General features: G+C 38.3%; 1 protein-coding gene across 1 annotated transcript in view; it reads left to right on the plus strand.

The window, feature by feature from the left end:
- The window catches only part of OSBPL1A (oxysterol binding protein like 1A), a 212,774-nt gene that overhangs the window by 16,223 nt on the left and 171,267 nt on the right, over nucleotides 1–25,284 (plus strand). Inside the window, exons 4-6 of the mRNA XM_021686066.2 lie at nucleotides 14,006–14,117; nucleotides 19,500–19,585; nucleotides 20,716–20,860. Coding sequence (XP_021541741.1) covers nucleotides 14,006–14,117; nucleotides 19,500–19,585; nucleotides 20,716–20,860 — 343 coding nt within the window. The remainder of the gene's footprint in view (nucleotides 1–14,005; nucleotides 14,118–19,499; nucleotides 19,586–20,715; nucleotides 20,861–25,284) is intronic.

A 25,284-nucleotide genomic window follows, 5' to 3' on the forward strand; every position in this document is an offset into this window, starting at 1 on the left:
GGGTCAGAGGGAGAAGCAGACTCCCTGCCGAGCAGGGAGCCCGATGCAGGACTCGATCCCGGGACTCCAGGATCATGACCTGAGCCGAAGGCAGTCGCTTAACCAACTGAGCCACCCAGGCGCCCCGATTTTGTTTTATATATGTCTCAGATTTTTTGTTTTGTTTCTCCTTTACTGCCGCCTTTTGTGTTACACAAATATTCTGTAGTGTAAAATCTTAATTCCTCTGGATATTAAACTTTTTAAGCATACTTGTAATAGCAGTTTTGCACTCTTTATCTGCTACAGGTACAGGACCACTGTCTGTTTCCGTTATCTGCAGTTTTCTCATTATGGGTGTCTTGTTTCTTTGCATGTCTGACAAGTTTTTATTTAAAACTGGACATTTTTTATAATGCATTTAGCAACTCAATTCTGACTTGTCCACTTTAGTTTTTTTCTTTCTTTATTAATTTGTCTGGTCTTCATCTGTGAAATCTGGAATATGCCAGGCCTGCTGATAGCTCTCCTCTTTTTCTAAAAATTGTTTTAATGTTTTAGCATGGTTTCTGTTACAGACTGAATGTGTCCCCCTAATATTCATATGTTGACATCCTATCCCCCCCATGTGATGGTATTAGGAATTGGGGGTGGGTGAGGGATGGAAATAGCCTGCTGCTTCAAGGCTAAAGATGCCTGATGAGCTTGCCTGATATTCTAGTTCCATTGAATATGCCTCTCAATTTGTTGTTTGTCTTTACTGAACATCCAGCACCATGAAATGATTAGTTTTGGTCAGTTTTACACTCCTTTTTCAGGATGACAGTTCTCTATCTCTTCACAGCACCCTAGACAAAAATTGCTTTAACCCCTTTTCCTGATTTTTTTCCAATGATTTGATCTGGAAATGAACTATGTATGATAGAGGGTTTATTTGATTACTGACCATAGTTTAATATCCCTAAAGATTATTTAAAAATCCTATATTAAGATTTATGTGCATTTATCTCAAGTCAATAAATTTATTATCTTGTTTCACACTTTTTATTCTGAGATTTAACTAATTGTGTAAATTACCATGAATGAACCTTGTAAGTATGTGCTTAATAAGCATGTTTGATTTAGTGCATTTTACACCATTACAGCCTATCTGCTCATATGCTGATACTTGTGAACCAGATATAGAATCTTGCTGAAGTTGAGAAACATGTACCTTTTACAGTAAAGAATAAAGGTAGTGGGTAAATTGCTATACTTTATGGGATTTCAAAAATGAGCTGCAGATAGTTTAATTTGCCTGATCCGCACATGAACTACTTGCTCTTTACCTTCATAACCCTGCACTACTCGTTTTTCTTCTGTGTAAACAAGTTCTCTGGGTAGACCTGGACCATGGGGATGAGATGGCATTCTTGAGAGTGCAGCTCAGATGCTGTCTCCATAAATTCTTTCCTGACTTGCTGCAGCTGGAAGAAAGCTATGCTTTTCCAGATTTCCTAGGCATGTTACATCACTTTCTTTCATCTTCTCCTTGGTAGTTTTGTTGTGCATGTCTTACTGCTAGATTGCATTAATCTTGCTTTCAAGGAATTAACACATTTCAGTTTTTGTATTTTTGACAAGCACAGCACACATCTTTCTGCCCATATCTAAATACCTACATCAGATCAGCTCAGTTTTCTGTACTTGGTTCTTCCTATATTTGTCCATTTCTGCTGGATTCTTGAACTTCAAACATGAGACTATGCTAAATTGGACCTTAGTTTGATTCGAGCATTAGCATATATATCATATTATCTCTTACATTAGAAAATTTAGCTGAAGCTAAATGGGTGCCTCACACAGGAAACTTTAAAAATTTATGTGCTTAATATTTAAGCATGATTGAATTTTGCAGAAAGTTTAATTTTCTAATTGTGCTTATGAAAGGAATCCAGTTATCTTGTTCTGATGTGATCCTTTACCATGAAAATAATTTAAAATGTGGTAGTGAGAGTCTGTGATTTAATAACTAGAATGAGTTGAAAAGGGATTTGGTTTGTTACTAAAGCACTTTACGTTCTTGTCCTTTGGAATATATAAAATCCTCCCCAAATTTTGTGAAGGACCTTTGGGCTTTTCTTGGTAATTAGTGACCCCTAGTGTTAGTTAATAAAAATTAACATACCAGGTTTTTAGATGTGCTTAGCATTTGTTCTTCTAAGTTTTTACATCTTTTATGATCATTATAGAATAAGGATACAATCGATACAGTAAATAATTGGATTGTGGTACTGACCTTTGTGTTGACTTACTATTTTCTAGCAGAACTGAGAATATACTTAAAATGAATGCTTCCTATGTTGTGTGCCTCAGAAATTGTGTATTTGTCACCTGGCATATAGAAGTTGCATATAATCCTGAGGTTTATATAAGCTTATCTATCTTGTTCCCTAAGTTACCATCTCATGCTTATGTATTAAATGCCTACTCTGTATCAGGTACTGCACAAATGACCTGATATGTATTGTTTCATTTAATAGAGAATGACAACCCTGAAATATAGGCATAAACATTGCCATTTCTCACAGTTTGAGCTTCCCAGGAAGCCAGCTGAGCTGGAGGTGAGTGTGCAACAGATTAATTGGAGTGCTTTAGGATCACACTTGTGGGAGGGTGGGAGGCTAGCAGGAGTGGGCAGAGGCTGAAGTTGAGCTGTGATGCACTCTCGAGGGGGTACCTCAGCCAACTGCGGGGGAGCTCTGCAGGAGAGGTGACCCTTCAGAGCTGTCCCAGTTTGAGGTGAGAGATCTCAACCCTGATAATGGTCAGTCAGTGGGTATAGGCTGCCCTGGGAAGGGACGTGAACTTGTGTGAAGCAGCCCTTTTCAGCTGAGGTGATCCCTGGAGTGACTAAAGGCAGTGGCTGCCTCCTGGGCACTCCCAGCATCTAGGGTACTAAGTCCTTTATTCCTCAGGGCGGGGCTGGACTGTGCAGCACAGCTTCGACAACAGCCCACCCTTTATTCTGCTCACATTCGCTTCTTTATAGGCTTCTGGGCGCAGCCCCTTCTGGGTTTCAGTGGGCCTCTGCCCGTAGGAGAAACTTATAGGAGGAAGGATAGTGGGGCAGACTCTAGCCCCTGCTGCTGTAATTGACCTTTGGGCCACCACTGAATCCTCTTCTCCCTCCTCTGCTGTCCATTCTAGATACACCCTCCCCTTGGCTAGCACATCTGGTCTTCATGGCTTACCCAGCGCTGTGACTCAGGCCCTCATTACTGGAGATCTGAGAAGGCCCTGCCCTTCCTAAGCTTGGGGTTTCCACACTTGTTCATTTATTGTCAAAACTGGATCAGGGAATACTGAGAGACACCTAAGTGTATCATTTGCATGCCAGATATACTCCATTTCCCCATTGTGTATAGTCCTTCTGATGTTCAAGTTCAGTTACCTCTGCTAAAATGGTGACTCTTCTTGCCTCTCCTTTGATACAGGAGCTGAGTGTTCAGGCACCCTTTCTCCTCTCCTGGCATATGGATCAGAGCATTACCCTTAGTTGTGGATTCTGCTGCCCCAGAACCTGAAGAAGCCAGTCAGGCATTGTGCTTCCTTCTCTGGTTTGGGAAGTGCAAGATGGAATAATTTGTTCTTTACTTTGGAGACAGTGTCCTGGCATTACCCAGACCACTGAACCTTTAAAAAGTTACTAACATGGCATAGTCCCTGAATTCATCCTAAGATTTATTTTCTACTTCCTGGAGCATTATGTCTTACCAAGGCTTTCAACATTCTAGTTTCTTCTTACTCATCTGGTTCTATTAACATGATGTCATTGGTAAAGTAGACCAGTGTGATGGTCTGCAGGATGGCCAAATGGCTCTGAGGCAGAACTGTAAATGTATACTTTGTCTATGAGATTAAAAACCGGTTTTGATCTTTTTTCCTAATCGGGAAAGACAAGAATACATATGTCAGATTAGTTGCTGTGTCCCGTGTCCTTAGTATTAACTTGCTCTGGCAAAGAAAGCATGTTTTGCAGAGTGGCTATCATTGGGGCTATTTGAATTTATGAAAGTCCACTGTCATCCTCTACATTCTATCTGGTTTTTGTAGTGTTAGACTGGTGAATTAAATGGAAATATGATAGGGACCATCAGCTCTACATTCTGAGGTTTTCTGTTTGTTTTTAAAGTAGGCTCCATGCCCATTGAGGAGCCCAGTGTGGGGCTTGAACTCACGACCCTGAGATTAAGGCCTGAGCTGAGATCAAGAGTCAGATATTTTACCCGACTGAGCCACCCAGGTGCCCCTGCATTCTGAGGTTTTTATTTTATTTTATTATTTATTTATTTATTTATTTATTTTTAAATTTTTTAAAGATTTTATTTATTTATTTGACAGAGAGAATGAGAGAGAGAGCACATGAGAGGGGGGAGGGTCAGAGGGAGAAGCAGACTCCCTGCCGAGCAGGAAGCCCGATGCGGGACTCGATCCCGGGACTCCAGGATCATGACCTGAGCCGAAGGCAGTCGCCTAACCAACTGAGCCACCCAGGCGCCCCTGCATTCCGAGGTTTTTAAAGATGGCACTGATTTCTGCCATTCCAACCCATATGGAATATTAGTTTTGATTTATCTTGGCCATGGGGTGGGGGAGGGCAATTTTAGCCCTTTCATTTGGCCCTTACCCTATAGACCAAGGAAGCCATATGAAACTTTGCTAACAACTAAGTGTGTCTCTTCTAATTATGTATTCATGGACTGGGGCGGGGGTGACTACTGGATGTGATTATGGACCCAGTGCATGCACTGTGAGCCAGACCTGGGCCAAGGTTTCATTTATTATCTCACCCTCCTGTATGTCCCCTTTCTAAGTGAGGAGCCAGGTGACACTTTGGGTCTCTTGGCATCAGTGTCAACTTGAACCTTACACCTAACAATTCCTGAAATGTTTGGATATTCCCCTTTCCCCAGTGTAGTTACTTGAGTAAATTGTCATTAGTACCTTTGGGAATAGTCTAGGAAATTCATTGCTGTGTACATTTGGTTTGGTGTTGCAAAATCTCCTTCCAGAATCTGGTCTCTCTTTTAATAGTTTTCAGTCCAAAATTGACTCAGTTCCAAAAACTGGACCAGGTGTCATGACTTCTTCAGCGACTGTCTTCAGCTTCTGACCATTCATCTGACTTTTTTGATGGTATGAATTGTTTTTACTTGGATAGTTCCTAGCAGCATAGACAAAGCAGTGGCCCACTATAGATGTCAAAAAGCCAGAAATGCCACTGCAGAGAGTAAGCAGCTTGCTAGATTGGACATAGTACATAAGATCATACTGGATGATTTTGTGCCTGGAAGGCCTTAGAGGATACGTCATTTACCAAAGCGGGAAGAAATGACTGGTAGAAAAGGCACCCACGATCATCGAGAACCTTATTGAAGATTATCCTCTGAAGTCTAGGGCTGCCATTAGGAAATGACATTGGGTTCACCGACGGCAGTAGGATATGCAGTGTGTCATAGGACCTTGAAACATTAGAGGCCTGGAGGTGGCACCTAAACAGAAGCCAGGTGGATGCAATTATAGTACTGAGCAGTGAGTTCCGAGGGGCACGGTCAGGAGGACTGGCCTGCAGAGTTATGGAAATGGGTAACAACATGGCATTCTTGAGGGCAAATTACATGGGTGTATGGTAGCAGATACTACTTTTGTCTTTTTTTTTTTTTTTTTGCTTTTTTACTTGTTTTTGCTGTATTGAGAAGCTACCACATCATACAAATTCTTCTGTAGCTTAATACACATCTGTTAGGCTGACATCATCCCACAGCCACTGGGTGATTAGTTCTGTTTCTTCTTTTTCCTGTCCCATTCCTCTCCCTCTCTCCACTTTTTCCTCTTAGGTCAATAGAGATTAGCCAAATATGGTCTTCAGGTTTACTGATCTTTCCTAACCAGTGTCCTGATGTCTACTGATACCATCAAAGGCATTCCTTATTTCTGTTACTGTGACTTTTATTTCTAGCATTTTCCTTTATGTATGTAGTCCACCTTTTCCACTAGACCTTTTAATGTAATAATCATAGTTATTTTAAGTTCTCTATCTGATCATTTCAACATCTTGGTCATTTCTGTGTCATTCTGTTGATCACTTTGTCTCTCTTGACAGTGTCTCTTGACACTTTTCTGTTTTTTTGTGTGGTAACTTTTTATGGAATGTTAAACTGTGTGTAAGCTAGTAGAGACAGAGGTAAATAGTGCTGGGCCTAGAAATGGGCATACCTCTTAATGTGGGAGGTTGAATCAGTCTAGTCTAGGGTAGATCTGAGCTTGGGTTTTGTTGTTGCCATGGTTACCTTCAATGCACCACTGGCTTCAAATTTCTGTTTCCAAATTCAGTATTGCCTCTACATAAGTTGCAGGCTGATTTTTCTGGAGGGTTTTTTTTTTTTTTTTTTTTTTTTTTGATGTTCCTGCTTCACCCTAAGCTTTTGGTCTTCCTAGTGTGCCTTAGCGTTTCTCTCCATGCTGTTGCTTCTCCCCTATTAATGGACTACTCTTGCTTGTTCTCAGTACTTGCTAGTCTTGGGGTGAGAGGAGGAGACAGAGTGAGTTGCATTGTCCTGGTCCAGCCTTCATCTTAGGCCTTGTGTCCTTGCTTAAAGGACAGGGGCTTCTTAGATGGTTCTTCATCAGTGATCCTGCTCCTCCAGTTAACAGTAGACCTTTCATGGCATGGATCCTTGATTGCTTCCTGTCCCTCTCCTTGGTTGAAAGGATTTTCACTGTGCTTTGAGGATAAAAGATTTGCTGCCCTTCTCACAGCAGTGTTATTCTTTAAGGAATAACATAAGGCAGAAAGGCTTGCTTGGGGTTTTATGCCTTTTCTGCAGCAGCAGCAGCTCCCTCCTTTGGGCCTGCACCACTGAGGGTAAGGCTTTCTCTGGTCACCTGCCTGAACCTCAATCTGCCCCCCCCCCCTCTTTTTTTTTTTTAAAGCACCAGGAGGAGTCTGCAGGTGGGTATGAGTTTCCCTTATACCTGTGGTTCACAGAGGTTCTGTGTTCTCATGCTAGTAGTGTTTCACCCTGTAGCACTTCATTAAAAATTTCAGCTGAATTTATCTGCGTGTTTGGCAATCCCTGTCTTACTGCCATACCTACCATGGGTGAGCCAGTTCTTATTCTGGGGCAGTTTCCTTAGATTTTACTGTAGGCATGTCTCAAAGATACTGGGGGTTTGTTTCCAGGCAACTTCAATAAAGCAAATATAACAACAAAGTAAGTCACATGAACTTTTTGGTATCCTAATGCTTATAAAATTTACATTTACACTGTAGTCCATTAAGTGTGCAATAGCATTATGTCTAACAAAACAATCTTTATACTTTAAAAATACCATATTGCTAAAAAATGCTAACCATCATCTGAGCTTTTAGTGAATCATAATCTTTTTGTTGGTGGGGTTCTGACCTCCATGTTGATGGTGATTGCTGAAGGTTAGGATGGCTGTGGCATTTTCTTAAAATAGAACAAAATGAATTTTCCCACATGGATGAACTCTTCCTTTCATGAACCATTTCTCTGTAGCATGTGATGCTGTTTGGTAACATTTTACCCACAGTAGAATTTCTTTCAAAATTAGAGTCAATCCTCTCAAACCCTGCCCTCATAAGTTTAATATTCTAGACCTTTTGTTATTTCAACAATCTTTACAGCATCTTCCCCAGGAGTAGATTCCATCTCAAGAAACCACTCTCTTTGCTCATCCATAAGAAGAAACTCTTCACCTGTGAAAATTCTGTCACGAGCTTGAAGCAATTCAATCACATCTTCAGACTCCACTTCTAATGCTGGTTCTCTTGCTGTTTCCACCACATCTGCAGGGACTTCCTCCACTGAAGTCTGGAACCCCTCAAAGTCAGCCATGAAGGCTGGAATCACCTTCTTCCAAACTCATATTACTGTTGCTAGTATTTTGGCTGCTTCTTTTGAATCGCAAATGTTCTTAATGGCATCTAGAATGGTGAGCCCTTTTCAGAAGGTTTTCAATTTACTCTGCTCAGATCAATGAAAGGACTCACTGTGGCAGCTATGGCCTTATGAAATGTATTTTTTAAGTCTTAAGACCTGAAAGTTGAAATTACTCCTTGATCCATGGACTGAATAGATGTTGTGTTATCAGGCATGAAAACAATCTCAATTTCATTGTACATTCTCCTCAAAGCTCTTGGGTAACCAGGTGCATTGTCAATGAGCAATAATATTTTGAAAGGAATCTTTTTTTCTGAGCAGTGGGTCTCAAATACTTAAGCTCAGTGGGCTTAAAATATTTAGTCAACCATTTGTAAACAGACATAGTGTCATCTAGGCTTTGTTGTTCCATTTCTAGAGCACAGGCAGAGCAGATTTAGCATAATTCTTAAGGGCCCTAGGATTTTCAGAATGGTAAATGAACATTGGCTTCACATAAAGTCACCAGCTGCAGTAGCCCCTAACAAGAGAGGCAGCCTGTCCTTTGAAGCTTTGAAGCCAGGCATTGACTTCTTTCTAGCTGTGAAAGTCTAGATGGCATCATCTTCCAAAATAAGGCTATTTCATCTAGATTAGAAATCAGTTGTTTAGTGCAACCACCCTCATTAATGATCTTAGAGGTTTTGGATCACTGGCTGCAGCTTTTCCATCAGCATTTGCTGCTTCATCTTGCACTTTGATGTCATGGAGGCGGCTTCTTTCCTTAAACCATCCTCTGCTAGCATCAGAATTTTCTCCTGCAGCTTCCTCACCTCTCTCAACCTTCACAGAATTGGAGAGAGTCTGGATTAGGCTTTGGCTTAAGGGAATTAAGGCTTTGGTTTGGTCTTCTATCCAAACCACTCAAACTTTCTCCATCTCAGCAATAAGGCTGTTTCACTTTCTTATCACTCTGTATTCATTGGAGTAACAATTTCCTTCAAGAACTTTTCCTTGTTCTCACAACTTGGCTGTTTGGCCCGAGAGCCTGGCTTTCAGCCTGCCTCAGCTGTGGACATGCCTTCCTCACTAAATTTAATCATTTCTGACTTTTGATTTAAAGCGAGAAATGTGTGACTCTTTCTTTCACTTGAATGAACATTTAGAGGTCATCGTAGAGTTACTAATTGGCCTAAATTCAATATTGTGTCTCAGGAACTAGGGAGGCCCCAGGAGACAAAGATGGGGAACGGCTGGTCACTGGAGCAGTCAGAGCACACCCAACATTTATCGATAAGTTTGCTTTCTTCTGTGGGCATGGTTCATGGTGCCCCAAACCTGATCAAATATAATAATAATGAAAAGGTTTGAAATAAAGCGAGAATTAGCAAAATATAATACAGAAACATAAAGTAAGCTAGTGCTGTTGGAAAAATGGTTCTGATGGACTTGTTGGATGCAGGATTGCCATGAACCTTCAACTTGTGTTAAACAAACAAAAAAAAAAAAACGAAAAAAAAGATCCACGAAGTCCAATAAAACATGATATGCCTGTGGTTGGTTGCTATGCCATCTCAGTTCTCTGGGTTCAGACAGAGTAATCGTTTTATAGGTTATCTGTTTTTTCCTCTTTTTTTAAATTAGAAGGGGATATGATGCATTTTCTAGCTTTCTAAATCCCACGTGGAATTTGCAAGTCCCAGTTAATTTATGAAACAGGCTTTTCTTGTGGCAATTTCAGAGACTGTGTGGTACCTAAGTGTTCAGTTACGTTGATCATGTGTCTATGCCTTACATGTAGCGGTTAATGTTTAGCAATTCTTGGCAATCTTTAAGGGGCGACTGGGTGGCTCGGTTGAGCATCTGACTCTTGGTTTTGGCTCAGGTCATGATCCCATGGGTGGTGGGATTGAACCCCACTCAGCGTGGCTCAGCATGGAGTCTGCTTGAAATTCTCTATCCCTCCCACTTGTGCTCACGTGCTCTTGCTCTCTCAAATCTTTTTTAAAGGAAAAAAAAAATCTTTAAGACTTTGTGAATTGCTTCTTTAAAAAAAAATCTGCACATGGCTGTGCATGTGCATTTCTATTCAGTTTTATCTTTTTGGAATTCCAGGTGACCAGTTAAAAGACCTTCATGACTGATTCTCTAGTTCTTTTATCTTTTTTTCACCTATATTCCCTCTTAGGTATCTCAACCTGACCCCCCATTCTTTGAAAGATATCTTCAAATCCATCTTCCAATCTTTCTATTGAATATTTAATTTGCTGTTCATTTTTAAGGTCCTTTATTTTTCTGAATGTCCCTTTTTGAAGCCTGCCTTTCTCATTTACAAGGAAATACCTCCTTTTTCTGAGGATATTATAGTTCTTTTTAAGGTTTCTTCATTTTTGTCTCAAGTTTTTTTTTCCTTCTGTCTTGATCTTTGTCCTTTGTGCTGATCAGATCTCAAATCTCCGGTTGTAATTGGCTATCAATTCATGTTTAAGAGTGACATTTCTCAAAACTTGTAGAGGTTCGTTCAGTAAGCATGAATAGGACTTGCTGACTTGTAGGCTTCATTGTACAGTGAACTTTGTTGAATTTGTAGTGTGTTTTTGTACCTTTTTCGTGATGTTTTCATATAAGTGTATATAGCACATATTGACCTCTGTGCCTCAGATTTCCCATCTTTAAAAAGAGGTGTTATAATAGTACCTACCATATAGGATTTTTGTGAAAATTTAAATGAGTTAATAAAAGTAAAACTTTTAGAACAGTGGTACATAGTAAATGTTAATTATCTGGTATTATTATGTCTTTCATTTGTTTAGAAATAATTGTTTTTTAAAACATAAATCTAGCCTTATATTTGCTCTAAGTTTATTATGATCTTAGGAAACCATGCATCATTTTTCAGAGGAACTTCTGTTGATATTTTTCAGTAAAAATTTGGATTTTGGGGGCACCTGGGTGGTTCAGTCGGGTAAGGCTTCTGCCTTCGGCTCAGGTCATGATCCCAGGGCCTTTGGATCGAGCCGCGCGTTGGGTTCCCTGCTCAGCAGGGACATAAACGAAAAGATGTGTACTTTAGATGGGCAAATTGTATAGCATATGAAATCTCAAAGTTGCTTAAAAAATGATTGGGGTTGGGGCGCCTGGGTGGCTCAGTCATTAAGCGTCTGCCTTCGGCTCAGGTCATGATTCCAGAGTCCTGGGATCAAGCCCCACATCGGGCTCCCTGCTCAGCAGGAAGCCTGCTTCTCCCTCTCCCCCTGCTTGTGTTCCCTCTCTCGCTGTGTCTCGCTCTGTCAAATAAATACAATCTTTAAAAAGATTAGGGTTATTCAAGTCTGGTACCACATGGCACATTTAAGTTAAGGAATGTTATTTCTCAACCTATTTAATACCTCATCTAACAGATGAAACACTTGGAAAATGTCCATATCCAGATTATGTCTTTAGGCCCTCACCACAGTTTTGATTACTGTAGCTTTGAGGTAAGTTTTGAAATCAGGCTGTGTGAGATCTCCAACTTATTTTTTTTTTCTCCTAATACTGTTTGGCTCTTCAGGGTCCCTTGAGATGGTGAGAGTCCATATGAATTGTAGGATGGGATTTCTATTTCTGGAAAAAGTATCATGGGGATTTAATAGGTATTGCAGTAAATCTATAGACTGTTTTGGGTGGTGTTCACATCTTAATATTCAGTCTTAAGTCTTACTGTCTGTGAGCACTAGATGTTTTCCCACTTATGCCATTTTTAATTTCCTTCAGCCATGTTTTATAGTTTTAGTGTACAAGTCTTTTGCCTCCATAGTTGAGTTTACTGCTAAGCATTTTATTTCTTTTGATGCCATTGTAAATGGAATTGTTTTTCTTAGTTTTGTTTTCTGATTGTTCATTTTATCTTTGCCTAATTTTAAATTGGGCTGTCTCTTTGAGTTGTAAAAGTTTTTTTTCTGGATACAGGTCCCTTATCTGATACATGATTTGTAAATATTTTCTATCATTCTGTGTGTTGTTTTACTTTACTAGTATGAAAACATTTCTCCCAAAAGTGCTACCCTAAAGATGATAGCAAATGCTAAGGTTTTATTAGAATTCACTTTATTAAAATATTAACCATTTTTCTATTCTTAAATGTGGTAATATATTTTATAGAATAACATTCAGCTGTGAAAAGTATATAGACTATTACGTAGATACTATATAATACGGTGGAAAATACATGATATATTAGGTAAAAGGTATAACAAAAGCAACTGTCATATGAATAAAATTATGTTTAAAGAAAGCCTCAGGGGTGCCTGGATGGTTCATTCTTAGTTAAGTGTCCAACTCTTGGTTTAGCCTTGTGGTAATCTCATGGGTTGTGAGATTGAGCCCTGCGACGGGCTCCACACTGAGCAGGGTGTCTGCTTGAAGATTCTCTCCCTCTGCCCCTCCCCCCATTTGTGCTTTCTCTCTCTCTAAAATGAATACATATTAAAAAGTCTCAAACTTAGGGTGTCTGGGTGGCTCAGATGGTTAAGCGTCTGCCTTTGGCTCAGGTCATGATCCCAAGGTCCTGGGATCGAGTCCCACATCGGGCTCCCGGCTCAGCGGGGAGCCTACTTCTCCCTCTGACCCTCTCCCCTCTCATGCTGTTTCTCTCTCACTCGCTCTCTAAAGAATAAATAAATAAAATCTTTAAAAATAAAAAAAAGCCTCAAACTTATGCATAGGAAAGTAATTAGAAAGAAATACACCAAAATGTTTATAGTGGTCATATGACTAGGACACTGAGTATTTTGTTTTCTACTTTATGTATTTTTTAGATTGTATTTAGGCATTTCTTAGTACAAAAAAATTTTTGGAAAGAACATAGGAAATTTTTTGACCCAAAGGAAATAATGTAACTCATGTGAAAATGTAACATGACACAGGATACCACTTCCTATGTATCTGTGCACAATCAACATGACAGAATAGCACTGTGTTTCATTCATCTTGCCCTCATGTAGAACGAAAGCAGACGTGTTACCACCGTCCCGTCCCTGAGTGCTATACATTCCAGTAAACTTAAACATCAAATCTCTAATAATCTCCTGCAAATCTGCATTCTTCTGCATTTCTCCTGCCCTGTTAAGTTGTATAAATGAACTGCACGCCAGTGATACTGGACTTACATACATTACCAATTAGCTTGAAATTTATAAAAGCATTTAACTGCTTAAATATGAATGATACAGTTTCTTTGTTGAATATTTACTTGAAATCGTTTGCTTCATTATAAACCATTCTTTCGGTGGTATATCCTATCAGTCTATATCACATCAGAAGATGTTCTATATCTTAAATCAGATTTTGAAAAAACTAATTTCCCCAACAGACCTAGATTTTTTTAAACAGGCATTGTAGGAATAACGTTAAATGTATTATCAGCTGTAATTTTAATAATGGCTTTATTAACTTATACATTTAGTTTAACTACATGAACCAATTTGGTAAAACAGATGATTTACTTAAAAAATCAATTATAGAAGTTGTTTCTGTTAACTGTGGATTGGCAATTGTTTAGGCAATCATCAGTTATTACAGTTAGTTGAATTGTAGTACAGTCGACCCTTGAACGACACGGGTGAGGGGCGCTGAGCCCCACACAGTTGAAAATTTACATGTAACTTTGGCTCCCCCAAAACTTAACTACTAATAGCCTACTGTTGACTGGAAGCCTTACCAATAACATAAACAGTTAATCAACACGTATTTTGTATGTTACATGTATTATATACTCTCTCCTTACAATAAAGGAAGCTAGAGAAAAGACTGTGTTACTAAGAAAATCATAAGAGAAAATACACTTATAGTACTGTGTTGTATTTATTTAGAAAATCTGCGTATAAGTGGACCTACAGTGTTCAAACCTGTGTTGTACAAGTGTGGGCTGTATTGAGTTTACTGTAGTTCCTTACTATATTCACCTACTGTACACATAACTGATGTGCTTAAATCACAGATTCCTATGGTACTTGTTTCTGTTATAGAAGCTTGATAGTAATTAGTAATTTGGAAAAGGGCTATAATACAATAAAGTCTTAGTTTAATAGCTAAAAACAGTTTCTCTGCTTTTTTAGGAGTTGGTAATGCTTCTTTTAGAATATAATGCAGATGCTACTGTTGTTAATGGGAGTGGACAGACAGCAAAAGAAGTCACTTATGACAAAGAAATCAGAAACATGCTTGAAGGTAAATATGATGGATCTTAACATAAATATCATTTACTTTAATGATAGGCAAGGTCTGGAATATAAATAGAAATAGCTTCTGGGATGCCAAAATAGACTACATTGAACTTATACTCTAAAGATAATATGATCTTGGAGTCCTTGATTAGACAAAATTATTTTGAATTTCCTCACAGCTTTAAAACTTAAACAGATTTTTAAAACTTGTCATAATGTTGTATGATCAAATCTTCAACAAAATTAGAAGTAAAAAATGAGAGACATGAGAAGAAATATGGCTAGTGGGCTGCAGAAGCATCATGATGAAGTGCAGGACAGAGAAGCCGTGAGAAGTACAGCTATTTGGAGCTTTTGATGTTGGGGAAGACCGTTCTGGCCAGTTCCATTATCCTGATGACTGCATTGAAGTACAATGGCCCACAGTAATTTCTTGATGGATCAGCATCATTGCTAGGAACCTCAGATATTAAATTGTGTTAAATAAGATATGAATCTGCAGTAACTCAGAGCAGTTTCTCTAAGATAGAATAAAACATATTTTGATGCTTACACTGGGAAACTCTCATATGTTAGGCTATCCTCTGAATGGCCACGGCTTTGCTGTAATTAATTTTGGTAGTATTTTTATGCTAGAGAAGATTTCTTACTTTCTACTTTATAATAAAAAGCACGTATCTTGTGTTTCTTTACTTTGCAATTCAGAGAAAGGCAAGATAATTTTGTATCTAAAGGGTATTTATTTCTTAATTATTATTTTTTTTGATGTAGTGTTCCGTGATTCATTGTTTACGTATAACACCCAGAGCTCCATTCAGTACGTGCCCTCTTTAATACCCCTCAATTTAATTATTATTTTTAACTATGTAAAAACCAGTATCTTTTTACAACTTTCCAGTTGTCCTTGAAAACTAAAATATTCTCTTCTTTTCCCATCAAAATGATGTTTGCTTGTTAGACAGCCTTAAGTTACTGTCTTAACTCACTCTTGGCTTTAAAATAAAACCCTTTCATTTAAAATGAATAAGCATATCAACATAAAACATCTTCTGTAAGGCTCTATATTATGTGATGTTTTTGGGAGATTGCACATATTAGATGTGATCCTGCCCTTTAATATATTGTGATCTAAGTGGGATGATGAGGTCCTGTTCTTGACCATGTCCTGTCATTTTATTTTATTATTTTAAGTAATCTCTGTGCTCAACATGGGGCTCAAACTCATGACCCTGAGAAGAAGAATTGTATGCTCTGCTGACTGAGCCAGTGGGGTGCCCTTGTCCTGTTGTTTTAATTGTAACAAGATGAGAACCTGAAACTGAGGTTTTCCAGACAGAGTGGAATGTTAGTTTAGCCTGACAAGTTGATATTTAGTGGGGGCTGATCATAAAGACATGTTCTACTGACTCCCCAAAACCAAATCCACTAAGGACAAGGGTTTAGTTGACTTACAGACATTATGATTTGTCAGCTAATAAGGTGCTAGCCTGGGAAATGGAAGTAGAAACTTAATTGATTCTGCTCTGATGAGATCACCTTGGCCAGATATAATTTGTGCTTATCACCTTAAATGGGTCAGACTTTGGGGAATGCATCTAACAGCCCTCCAAGACTATAGGTAGAACAGAAACAACATGATAGGGTAATGCACTAGAGACAGGAACTTTCACAACAAAATCACACTCAAGTATCTAAAGAACTGTTACATTGTAATCTTATCTGTGGCAGACCAGACCTAGGTTGACCCCAGATGACGGAGTGCCTAGGAGTTAATTTTTGGGTCCTCTGTATTGTAGTAATGTCTTGGGTTGCATTTCAAGGAGTAGTGAGTTCATGTGATTGGAGTTACTTGGACAGGGGTAGATGACTACTTGTCATGCACTAGAGAGGAATACCTTCTTCTACATACCATTTGTCTTTGAATTTATTTTGAGAAATTTCTAACCTACAGGAGAGTTTCAAGAATAGTACAACAAGCACTTATAAATCCTTCACTTAGGACTCACCAATCATTAAAATTTCGCCCTATCTGGCTTATCCTTTTATATATTATTTAATGTTGTTTATTTACTTTTAATTTTTTGCAGAACTATTTGGGAGTAATTTATAGACAGTAATACCTTAGCTCTAAGTATTTCAGTATGTATCCTTTAAGAACAAGGATATCTTCTTACATCATGATATAGTGATCAATTTCAGAAAATTTAACGTTATTATAATATAGTTTATATTCAGATTTTTGTCAATTGCCCAAATAATGTCCTTTGTAGAAATTTTCCCCCAATCCAGAATCTCTCATTGTGTTGTCACATTACTTTAGTCTCCTTTATCTGGAATAATTCCTTAGCCTTTGCCCTTATGATCTTGACCTTTTTGAAGAGGAAGGCAATTGTAGAATTATTTATAGAATGTCTGGGGTTTTTTTTTTTTTTCTTTTCATATAATGAGATTCAGGATATGCATTTTTGCCAGGAATGGTGAGGTGGTATCCTTTACCAGTGCATCACATTAGGATACATGATGTCATTTTGTTCTGTTACTGGTAATGTTATCTTTCATAACTCAGATTGAAACTAATATAACAGTGTATGTCAACTATACTTCAAAAAAAAATTTGGAAAAAATGTATTAATTCATTAAATCCTCATAACTATGCTATGAAGTAGGTGTTACTATTATCCTGATCATACAGATGAAGAAACTGAGGCACTAAGCAGTTAAGGAATTAAACCAAGGTCACACAGCTGGAAATAGAGGAGCTGGGATTTCAACTTGTGCAGGCTGGTTCCAGAGACCATGCTCTTATTACTACTCTAACCTACTTCTTAAACCACACTTGGCAGGGAAAGAGAACAACAGGCAATCTGATTTCAGAGACTGGAATATGTACTAAGGTCTCTTTTTGCTAGATTTTAATTCTGTTCTGGCTTATAAAAAAGAAGCAATTTCATAGAAAGGCTCAGTAATCTCACTTCAAACATGTGCACAAAATCCTGGGGCCAAGGCTGCACTAACATTGTCCACGGTAAAGGTACTTCCTCCCTTTGTAAGTAATAATCTGTGGTAAGAAAAATGTAAATTTCCAGTTTACCAATAATCTTTTATTTTTTTAACCAAATCTCTTAATCATTGATTTTTAACCTTAATAATTCTTGCCTTGAACCATTTATTACTATGGAGATTGCAAAATGGTGATTTTCTTTTGTCAATGAAGTACATTTGCCAGGTTCTTGCCTGCATTTCAAATATATTACTATTTCACTTACCCTCTGCATGTATATAAGTGTGTTGTTAGGATGGAGTTAGACTTCATGATCTCTGCATCCTTATTAACTCTGGATACAGATTCAAAAGAAAAATAGTTTATTGTCATATGAAAATTTATAGGACAAATAATTTTTTGAATGGAATATTTCCTTTAAAAACACTTATTGAGGTGTAAAATAGATGTATAAAAGTTTACATCATTAATGTACAGCTCATTGTTTTCACAAACAGAACACATCAATGTAAATATGAAGGAACAGAATGTTACCCGCACTCTAGAAGCCTCGCTTCCCCAACTGGAATTTTTCCTTTTCATTGGCTGGATCAGTAATCTTTCAGTGTCCTTAATGAGCACAGGACAAGAACATATGCACGGTTTTCAACTCCAAATCCCTATTTTCCTTTAGTTATGCACCCAGGCAATGTAGAAAGAAACACTAGGGTACCCTTCACCTCCTTTCCCTAAAGTCTAGAACCAACATGATTAAGCATTTATTTGATTATTCACCAAATATTTATTGGCCAAATATGCATTGAGCCAGACACGGTCATAAATGCCTAGGATACACAGAAGGGTAAGAACAGTATCTGACTGCAAGAATGGCTGAGGGGATAAATGACAGCTCTGAGTAGTACATGTAATAGTAGAGGCATGTACAACAGGGATCAGGATGTGACTGTTCTCCGAGCTCACAGTCCAGTAGCCAGAGGACCAGTAAGAGGAAACATTGAAGAGCGTGAATCCCAGCAAAAGCTGGAGCCATTGAGAGCCTATGCAGAGGCTTGGGTGCCTTCCTCTGAGATGGGGAGGGAGTCTGGGTGTGGAAATAAAAACGTGAGAATAGAAGATAATGGTACGTTAGGAATGTTAGTCATTTCTTTAAACTAGTTCCAGCTATTGCCATATTCAAGATAGTGTTTCCCCAGTCCCTTGGCTCCCCAACCTGCTTTTTTGTTCATGACTTGACTTCGGCCAGGAAAACCTGAGAAACCTTTTATAGTTACTCCCTTGCAGCCTTGGCCCCAGGATTTTGTGCACATGTTTGAAGTGAGATTACTGAGCCTTTCTATGAAATTGCTTCTTTTTTATAAGCCAGAACAGAATTAAAATCTAGCAAAAAGAGACCTTAGTACATATTCCAGTCTCTGAAATCAGATTGCTTGTTGTTCTCTTTCCCTGCCAAGTGTGGTTTAAGAAGTAGGTTAGAGTAGTAATAAGAGCATGGTCTCTGGAACCAGCCTGCACAAGTTGAAATCCCAGCTCCTCTATTTCCAGCTGTGTGACCTTGGTTTAATTCCTTAACTGCTTAGTGCCTCAGTTTCTTCATCTGTACGATCAGGATAATAGTAACACCTACTTCATAGCATAGTTATGAGGATTTAATGAATTAATACATTTTTTCCAAATTTTTTTTTGAAGTATAGTTGATATACACTGTTATATTAGTTTCAGGTGTACAACATAGTGATTTGACAATTTTATATGTTACACATTGCTCACCATGATAAGTATAGTAATCTGTCACCATATAAGGTTATTACAATAATGACTCTATATGCTATATTTTTTCATCTCTGTGACTTATAACTGGAAGCTATTTTTAAAGTGCTTTGAATAGCACTTGGCGTATAGTAAGTGCTATAAAATATGTTAAAATAAATCTTACGTGAAAGTATATAAGTATATATAAATCTACTTATTTATATGGTTTGTACATCTTCCTACCAGTGCTATTTCTTATTGTTACTTTTCACAGATTCTAAGGTTCTGGAAGGTATGAATGCTACTCCCCAATATATCTACCTTTCCAAGGCAGATATGTAATAGTATTTCAGCATGCAAAAGTAAGTCATAATTATTTGTGATGGGTATTGTAGTAAGATACTTAAAGGCCTCTGAATTGAAAACATAAATTCATTTGAACCTGAAAGAAGTTTGAACTCTGTTATCTGAAATGTAAGGCAATGAGAATAACAATAAAGTCTTTAACTGCATTTGAATTATAATACAAAACATTGTGACTTTTTTACCCCAGATCGCTTTATTCATACATCTTTGTAATGATTTTGCTATAGGAATCTAACTAGAAGTAGAGTAACATGTACTTTCCTTTCACAGCTGTAGAAAGGACTCAACAAAGAAAGCTTGAAGAAGAACTCTTGGCAGCAGCGAGAGAAGGCAGAACAGCAGAACTCATAGCTCTGGTAAAACAGCAACAACAACGTGTGTTCTTTACCTTTCAGGAAAATTTTAACTTAATGTTAACTTCATAATTTAGTCAAATTGTGGGACCAAAATACTGGAGAGTATGATAATAGTACAAACATTCTTAAGTATCTAAAAACACTTGGCATAATTATAGTTTAAGCAGGATACATTGTAATGATTATATTTTTCTCTGAATTTATTTACATCCCCACCCCCTACTGAAAACCTGATGGATTAAGAAACTGAGTTTTCAAGGCAAATACTTAATGTAAGGATAATTTTTTCCAGAGTAAGCCAATTTAAAATTGAAATAATATGTAGGATCCAATAAAGGAACAAGTTTCTCTAATTTTGATAAGCAATTTCTGAAAGGTGTGCTACACTTTTAGAAAGTAACATATAAAGAAGGGACAATACTTGGGAATATTTATATCATGTTAGAACAGACTGAAAACTTTACCCATTTTTTTTTTTTTCCTTTTGGAGACCTACTTTCTAGTTTCCATTTCCCGCATAGTCTCATTAAACATGAAACCAAATTTGAAGCATTGCCATTTGCTTTAAAGTTATTTCAGCTCATTTGAAAAGGCCTCTTTGGTTTCCAAGTAAAGTGCCTCAAACATTTTTTAAGCTTTGTGAAATGGAGACTATGTAAAGAAGTTTTTAAAGCAGTCATTTGGGAACAACAAATTCCGTAGAACTTTAACATTTATACATTTAACATTTATGAGTTTAACTCTTCTGAATGATTGCCTATGGGAGACTGGTTTGTATTTTTGCTGTCCCAAGTATGAATCACAAGACTGGTAGAAGGGAGCAAATCTTAGTGAAATCTTAATGTCCAGGGGTGGGTGGGGTGACATTGGTGTAGTGCATGGTGTCTCTGGTCACGGGAATGTGGGGCCTGAGCTTTCCTGGCACCTCGAGGACAAACATGGGGAGTGACCTGGATTTGCTGGTTTAGTGAGCAAGAAGTTCCTGACCATCTAGCTTCCTAGAGCTCTGGTGTTCATCAGCTTCTATAGTTTGAGGGCACCCCTGAACATGCAGTTATACCTTAATGTGTTTTATGGGAGGAAGTCTATCTTTCATGTGTAATTCTGCATTGCATTTTTTCATTCATTAGCTCAACAGGCCCAATCCTCCTGATGTTAATTGTTTGGATCAGTTAGGAAATACACCCTTGCATTGTGCAGCTTACCGGGCTCATAAGCAGTGTGCCATAAAGCTTCTGAAAAGTGGAGCAGACCCAAATCTGAAGAACAAAAATGGTAAGCATGTCGGTAAAAGCCATTGTTGGTCATTTGGAAGCTATAAAAATAAGTCAGTGCCATATAAAATTGCTTTGTTTTAATATCCACCCTTTGTTAAACTATATGGCTCCTACTTAATTTTGAAGTCAAGGCATTCACACAAAAGAAAAAAACTTACTAATTTGCTTCCTAGTTTAAGAGTTAACTGTTGAATAATACCTATTCCATAGGGGGCTGTAATGATTAAAATAGGTCTCCCCCCTCTCGAGGGAAAGAGAATATAGTTGATTCTCATTATTTAAGATACTTACGTTCTGCCAAGTTGTTGTGAACAGAGAATTAATGAATACTGAGCCATTGGTCCTAGGGGGAATATGGAGTTACATTCTTTTTTTTTTTTTTTTTTTAAGATTTTATTTATTTATTTGACAGAGAGAGACACAGTGAGAGCGGGATCACAAGCAGGGGGAGAGGGAGAGGGAGAAACAGACTTCCCGCTGAGCAGGGAACCTGATGTGGGGCTCGATCCCAGGACCCTGGGATCATGACCTGAGCCGAAGGCAGACGCTTAACTACTGAGCCACCCAGGCGCCCCTGGAGTTACATTCTTGAAAGCCTCTGGTCACAACATTTTTATACTGATTAATATATAACTTTATTTTGTGTGTATTTCTGCTTTAAAACACTTTAATATATATTGTTAATTCATGAACATAGAGCTTATGCCAACAGCACTAACACTCATGCCTGAGCAGAGTTTGTCTAATATAATATATTCTCCATAAAGCACATCATAGCTCTCTTGCTCTTAGGAACATAAGATAACAATTCAGTGCCATGTTTGGTGGCCAGTTTCAACAGTGAAACCACCAACAAAAAGCAAAAATACTGAAAACGTGGCAGTACTAGGTAGACTGTGATAGGGACGTTTGTTTTCTGTGTGAGAGCTGAAGCAAGAAGGCAGAGCGCCACCTTGTTCTACCTCAACTGGAAACATGAGAAGACTCAAATTTTTCACCACTTGGGATTTGCCTGTGAATGACCAAGAAATTGCTGTAAGCATTGATTTTGGGGTTACAAATTTTAGCAATAGGCACAAATGCAAGTGTGGAATGTACAGGTAATGAGTTTCAACTCTACATGCATGACAGTATCAGAGATGGGATCATATAACCACAAGGGAAGCTACAAAAGGTGTCCTGGGTATTCAAAGGGGGAACATTGCATTAGGGCCATTCACTTTTAAGGATGCTTCCCTCCCCTCTGCCTACCACCAAACCTGGATTAGGACTTGACTTGGCAGTGGTCCACCAGGACCCTCTTTTCACCTCCATCTTTGCCAAAATCCTACTCCATGATAATTGCTGACTTATGTAGTTGCATCCCATGAGACTGAATTCCTAAAGGCAGAGCTAATACCTTACTGTCTGGTTTACCTGGGATCTATAGTAATGTATAGCACATGACACCTTCTACATGTTGCATGTTTGTTGAAGGTTTAAGTAATTAGAAATGGCTTCATGAAGGAATAGATATTTAGTATAGACTGAAGTCCTAGTAGGATTTTTTTTTTAATCCTCTCTAAATACCTGTATCTCTAACAAAAGGCCCCACTCATATTTTTTTCTTTTTAAACATAAACAGAATCTCATTAAATTTTGGAAAGGGTATTCTGAGCAGAGAGAAGATTATGACAAAGGCATCAAGGTAAAAAAATTCAAGTTTAGGTGACATCCTCATTTTGGTATATCCACACATGTAAAGGGGAGCAGTACTAGGTAATCCTATAAATGCAGATTAGGCTTACATAGTGGAAAGCCTTAAGATGCCAGATCATTTTACCCCTTAATTTGGAAGTTCAGGGGACCATGATAAAGAAATAGGTGAGCAGTGGAGAGATGAAGTACTTTAAAAAGATTAATGTGGTTACAGTATCTAGGATGGGTTGTGACAGAACCAAGACTATAGGGAGGGGTCAGTAGGACCATTGGAGTGGCCTTAGGTGAGAGGTAATTAGGGCCTGAACTTTTATTGACCTCGATAGGAGTAGAAAGGAAAAAGAAAATTAATGATAGAATTTTCTGCTCTCCTCCCTTCCTTTGTCCTTTATGCTATAGACTGGCATTAACCAATAGATACATAATGAGAGCCACATACGTAATTTTAAGTTTTCTAGTAGGCACATTTAAAAAGTAAAAAGAAACCAATGAAATTAATTTTAATAATCTATTTTATTTAAAACAGTATATCCAAAAACCATGTCAACATGTAATCAGTGAAAAATAGTGAGATTTTACATCTCCTTTTTGATATTAAGTCTTTGAAATCTGGTGTGTATTTTGCACTTAACAGCACATCTCAGTTTGAATTAGCCACATTTCAAGTACTGCATAGCTACATGTGATTAGTGTCCACTATATTGGACATAAACTGCTCTAGACATACCAAACTGTTTGAGTCTCTGGTTAACCATGCTGTCCCTACCCTGCCTGTGCTCTTCTCCCTGACAGAAATGTCCTTTTCATGCTTGTCTATGTGGTAAACCCTAGTCTCATTTTAAAAGTTAGCTCAAATTGTCTTCCCCAGACAGGCTTTCCCTGTATCTCTAGGATAGATATAGGTTCTTCCTGGAATCAAAGAAGAGAAACCAGGGGATAGAAAAGGGGAAACACTCAGGAGATGGGAGGGAAATATCAGTTCCATGGAAGCCAAAGAGCTAAAATGTGGAATAAAAGGGTAGGGTGTATTTGTTGTCATGTGCAACTTACACTAAAGAAGATAGATAATTTAGACACTGTGGAATTCAGTGACTCAGTGCCCAGAGTTCCTTTCTGAAAGAGTAGTGTCCACTGGGTAGTTGAGCAACAGCAAGGTGTTAGGGGTTAAGGAATGAGTAGGCAATGAGGAAGCAGAGGTAGCACTACTCATCTGCTGCTTTGCAATATTTGAGAACAGAAGGAATGGTTTCATGGCCAAGAAGAAGATTTTTTAGGCAGAGAGGTTTAAGCATGTTTTTAAAGTTAAGGAGGATTAACGCAGTAGAAAAGGAGCTTGATGATTTAATTGTGGCAGTTAGAAAATGTAACTTTAAAAAAATGCAATGCTTTGGTAATGGCAAAAAAACAAAAACACCATGTTCCAATTGAAGGATATAAAAGACCTAAAAATGGAGAAACCTATGATGTTTTTGGGGAAAAAACTAAAAATCAAAAAGCTAACTGTTCTCTCCAAATTAATTCAAAGCAATCCCAGCCAGAATCCTCAAAGGGTTTTCATAGGACTTGATTACCTGACTCTCATTTCTATAGAAAAGTCCAGGGCAGTGAATTTTAAAATGGAAGAGAAGCAGGGGGGTTGTCCTGCTGGATAAAAAGACTAATTCTGAACCTATTGGAAGTAAAACATTCATTTATTCAACAAATACTTAGTGTTTATGTGCTAGATACTGTTGCAGGAACTAGGGATCTAGAGCAGTGAAAAAAAAAAAAACAACCACCAATCCCTGCTTTCGGGGAGCTTACATTCTAATAGGAGAGAGCCAATAAAAAGCAAACATTATGTCAGATGAGATCAGTGCCTAGGAGAGGGGGAAAAAGGCAAGGAAGGAGGAATTGGAAGTGTGTTGGGTATATCGAGGGTTGCTGCTTTATGAAAGGTGGCAGGAAAAGCTCTGTGAGAATGATAATTAAGACTTGAAGCAATGTGAATATCTAGGCAATGAGGATGGTCCTAGGCAGCAGATGTGGGGGGTGTATGTGATGTCTGTCATGAAAAGCAAGGAGACCAGTTTGTCCAGAGTAGAGTGAGGGGAGAGTGGTTGGAGGAGGAGGTTAAAGAGGCATTGGGAACTGCATGGTGAAAGGCCTTGTGGGTTATCATAAAAATTGTGGCTCTTACTCCTTGTGAGATGGGAAGATGTGGGAGGGCTTAGAATGCAGCAGTGATGTGATCAGACTTAGGTTCTAAAAAATGGTCACTGATTGTTGTGAGAATAAATCCTAGGAAGACAAGGAGGAGAAAGGGAAGCAGTTAGGCTATTGGAATAATCTGGTGAGAGAGGATATTGACTTGGATCAGGATAGTGCCCATACAAGTGGTTGTAAACGTTTGGATTTTTTTTTTTTTTTTTTTTACATAATTTGAAGGCAGAGGGGTCAGGGTTTTCTGATGGCTGGGATATGTGAGGTATGAGAAAAAGACAAGAATCGAGGGCGACTTTACAGTCTTTCAGCTGAGGACCTGGAAAAAGGGAATTTCCAGTTACGGAGTAGGGTAAGACTGCAGGGAATGGTAGGCTAGCATAGCAATGACTGAGAATTAGGAGTTTGGTTTTTAAGGTGTTGAAAATTTGAAATCCTATTCTACAATCCAAGTGAGATGTCAGAAATAGAAGTTTGTGCTTAGGGGAGATCTCTGGGTGGAGATATAAATTTGGGAATTGT

The sequence above is a fragment of the Neomonachus schauinslandi genome, chromosome 14 (assembly GCF_002201575.2).
Source record: "Neomonachus schauinslandi chromosome 14, ASM220157v2, whole genome shotgun sequence".
Lineage (NCBI taxonomy): Eukaryota > Metazoa > Chordata > Mammalia > Carnivora > Phocidae > Neomonachus > Neomonachus schauinslandi.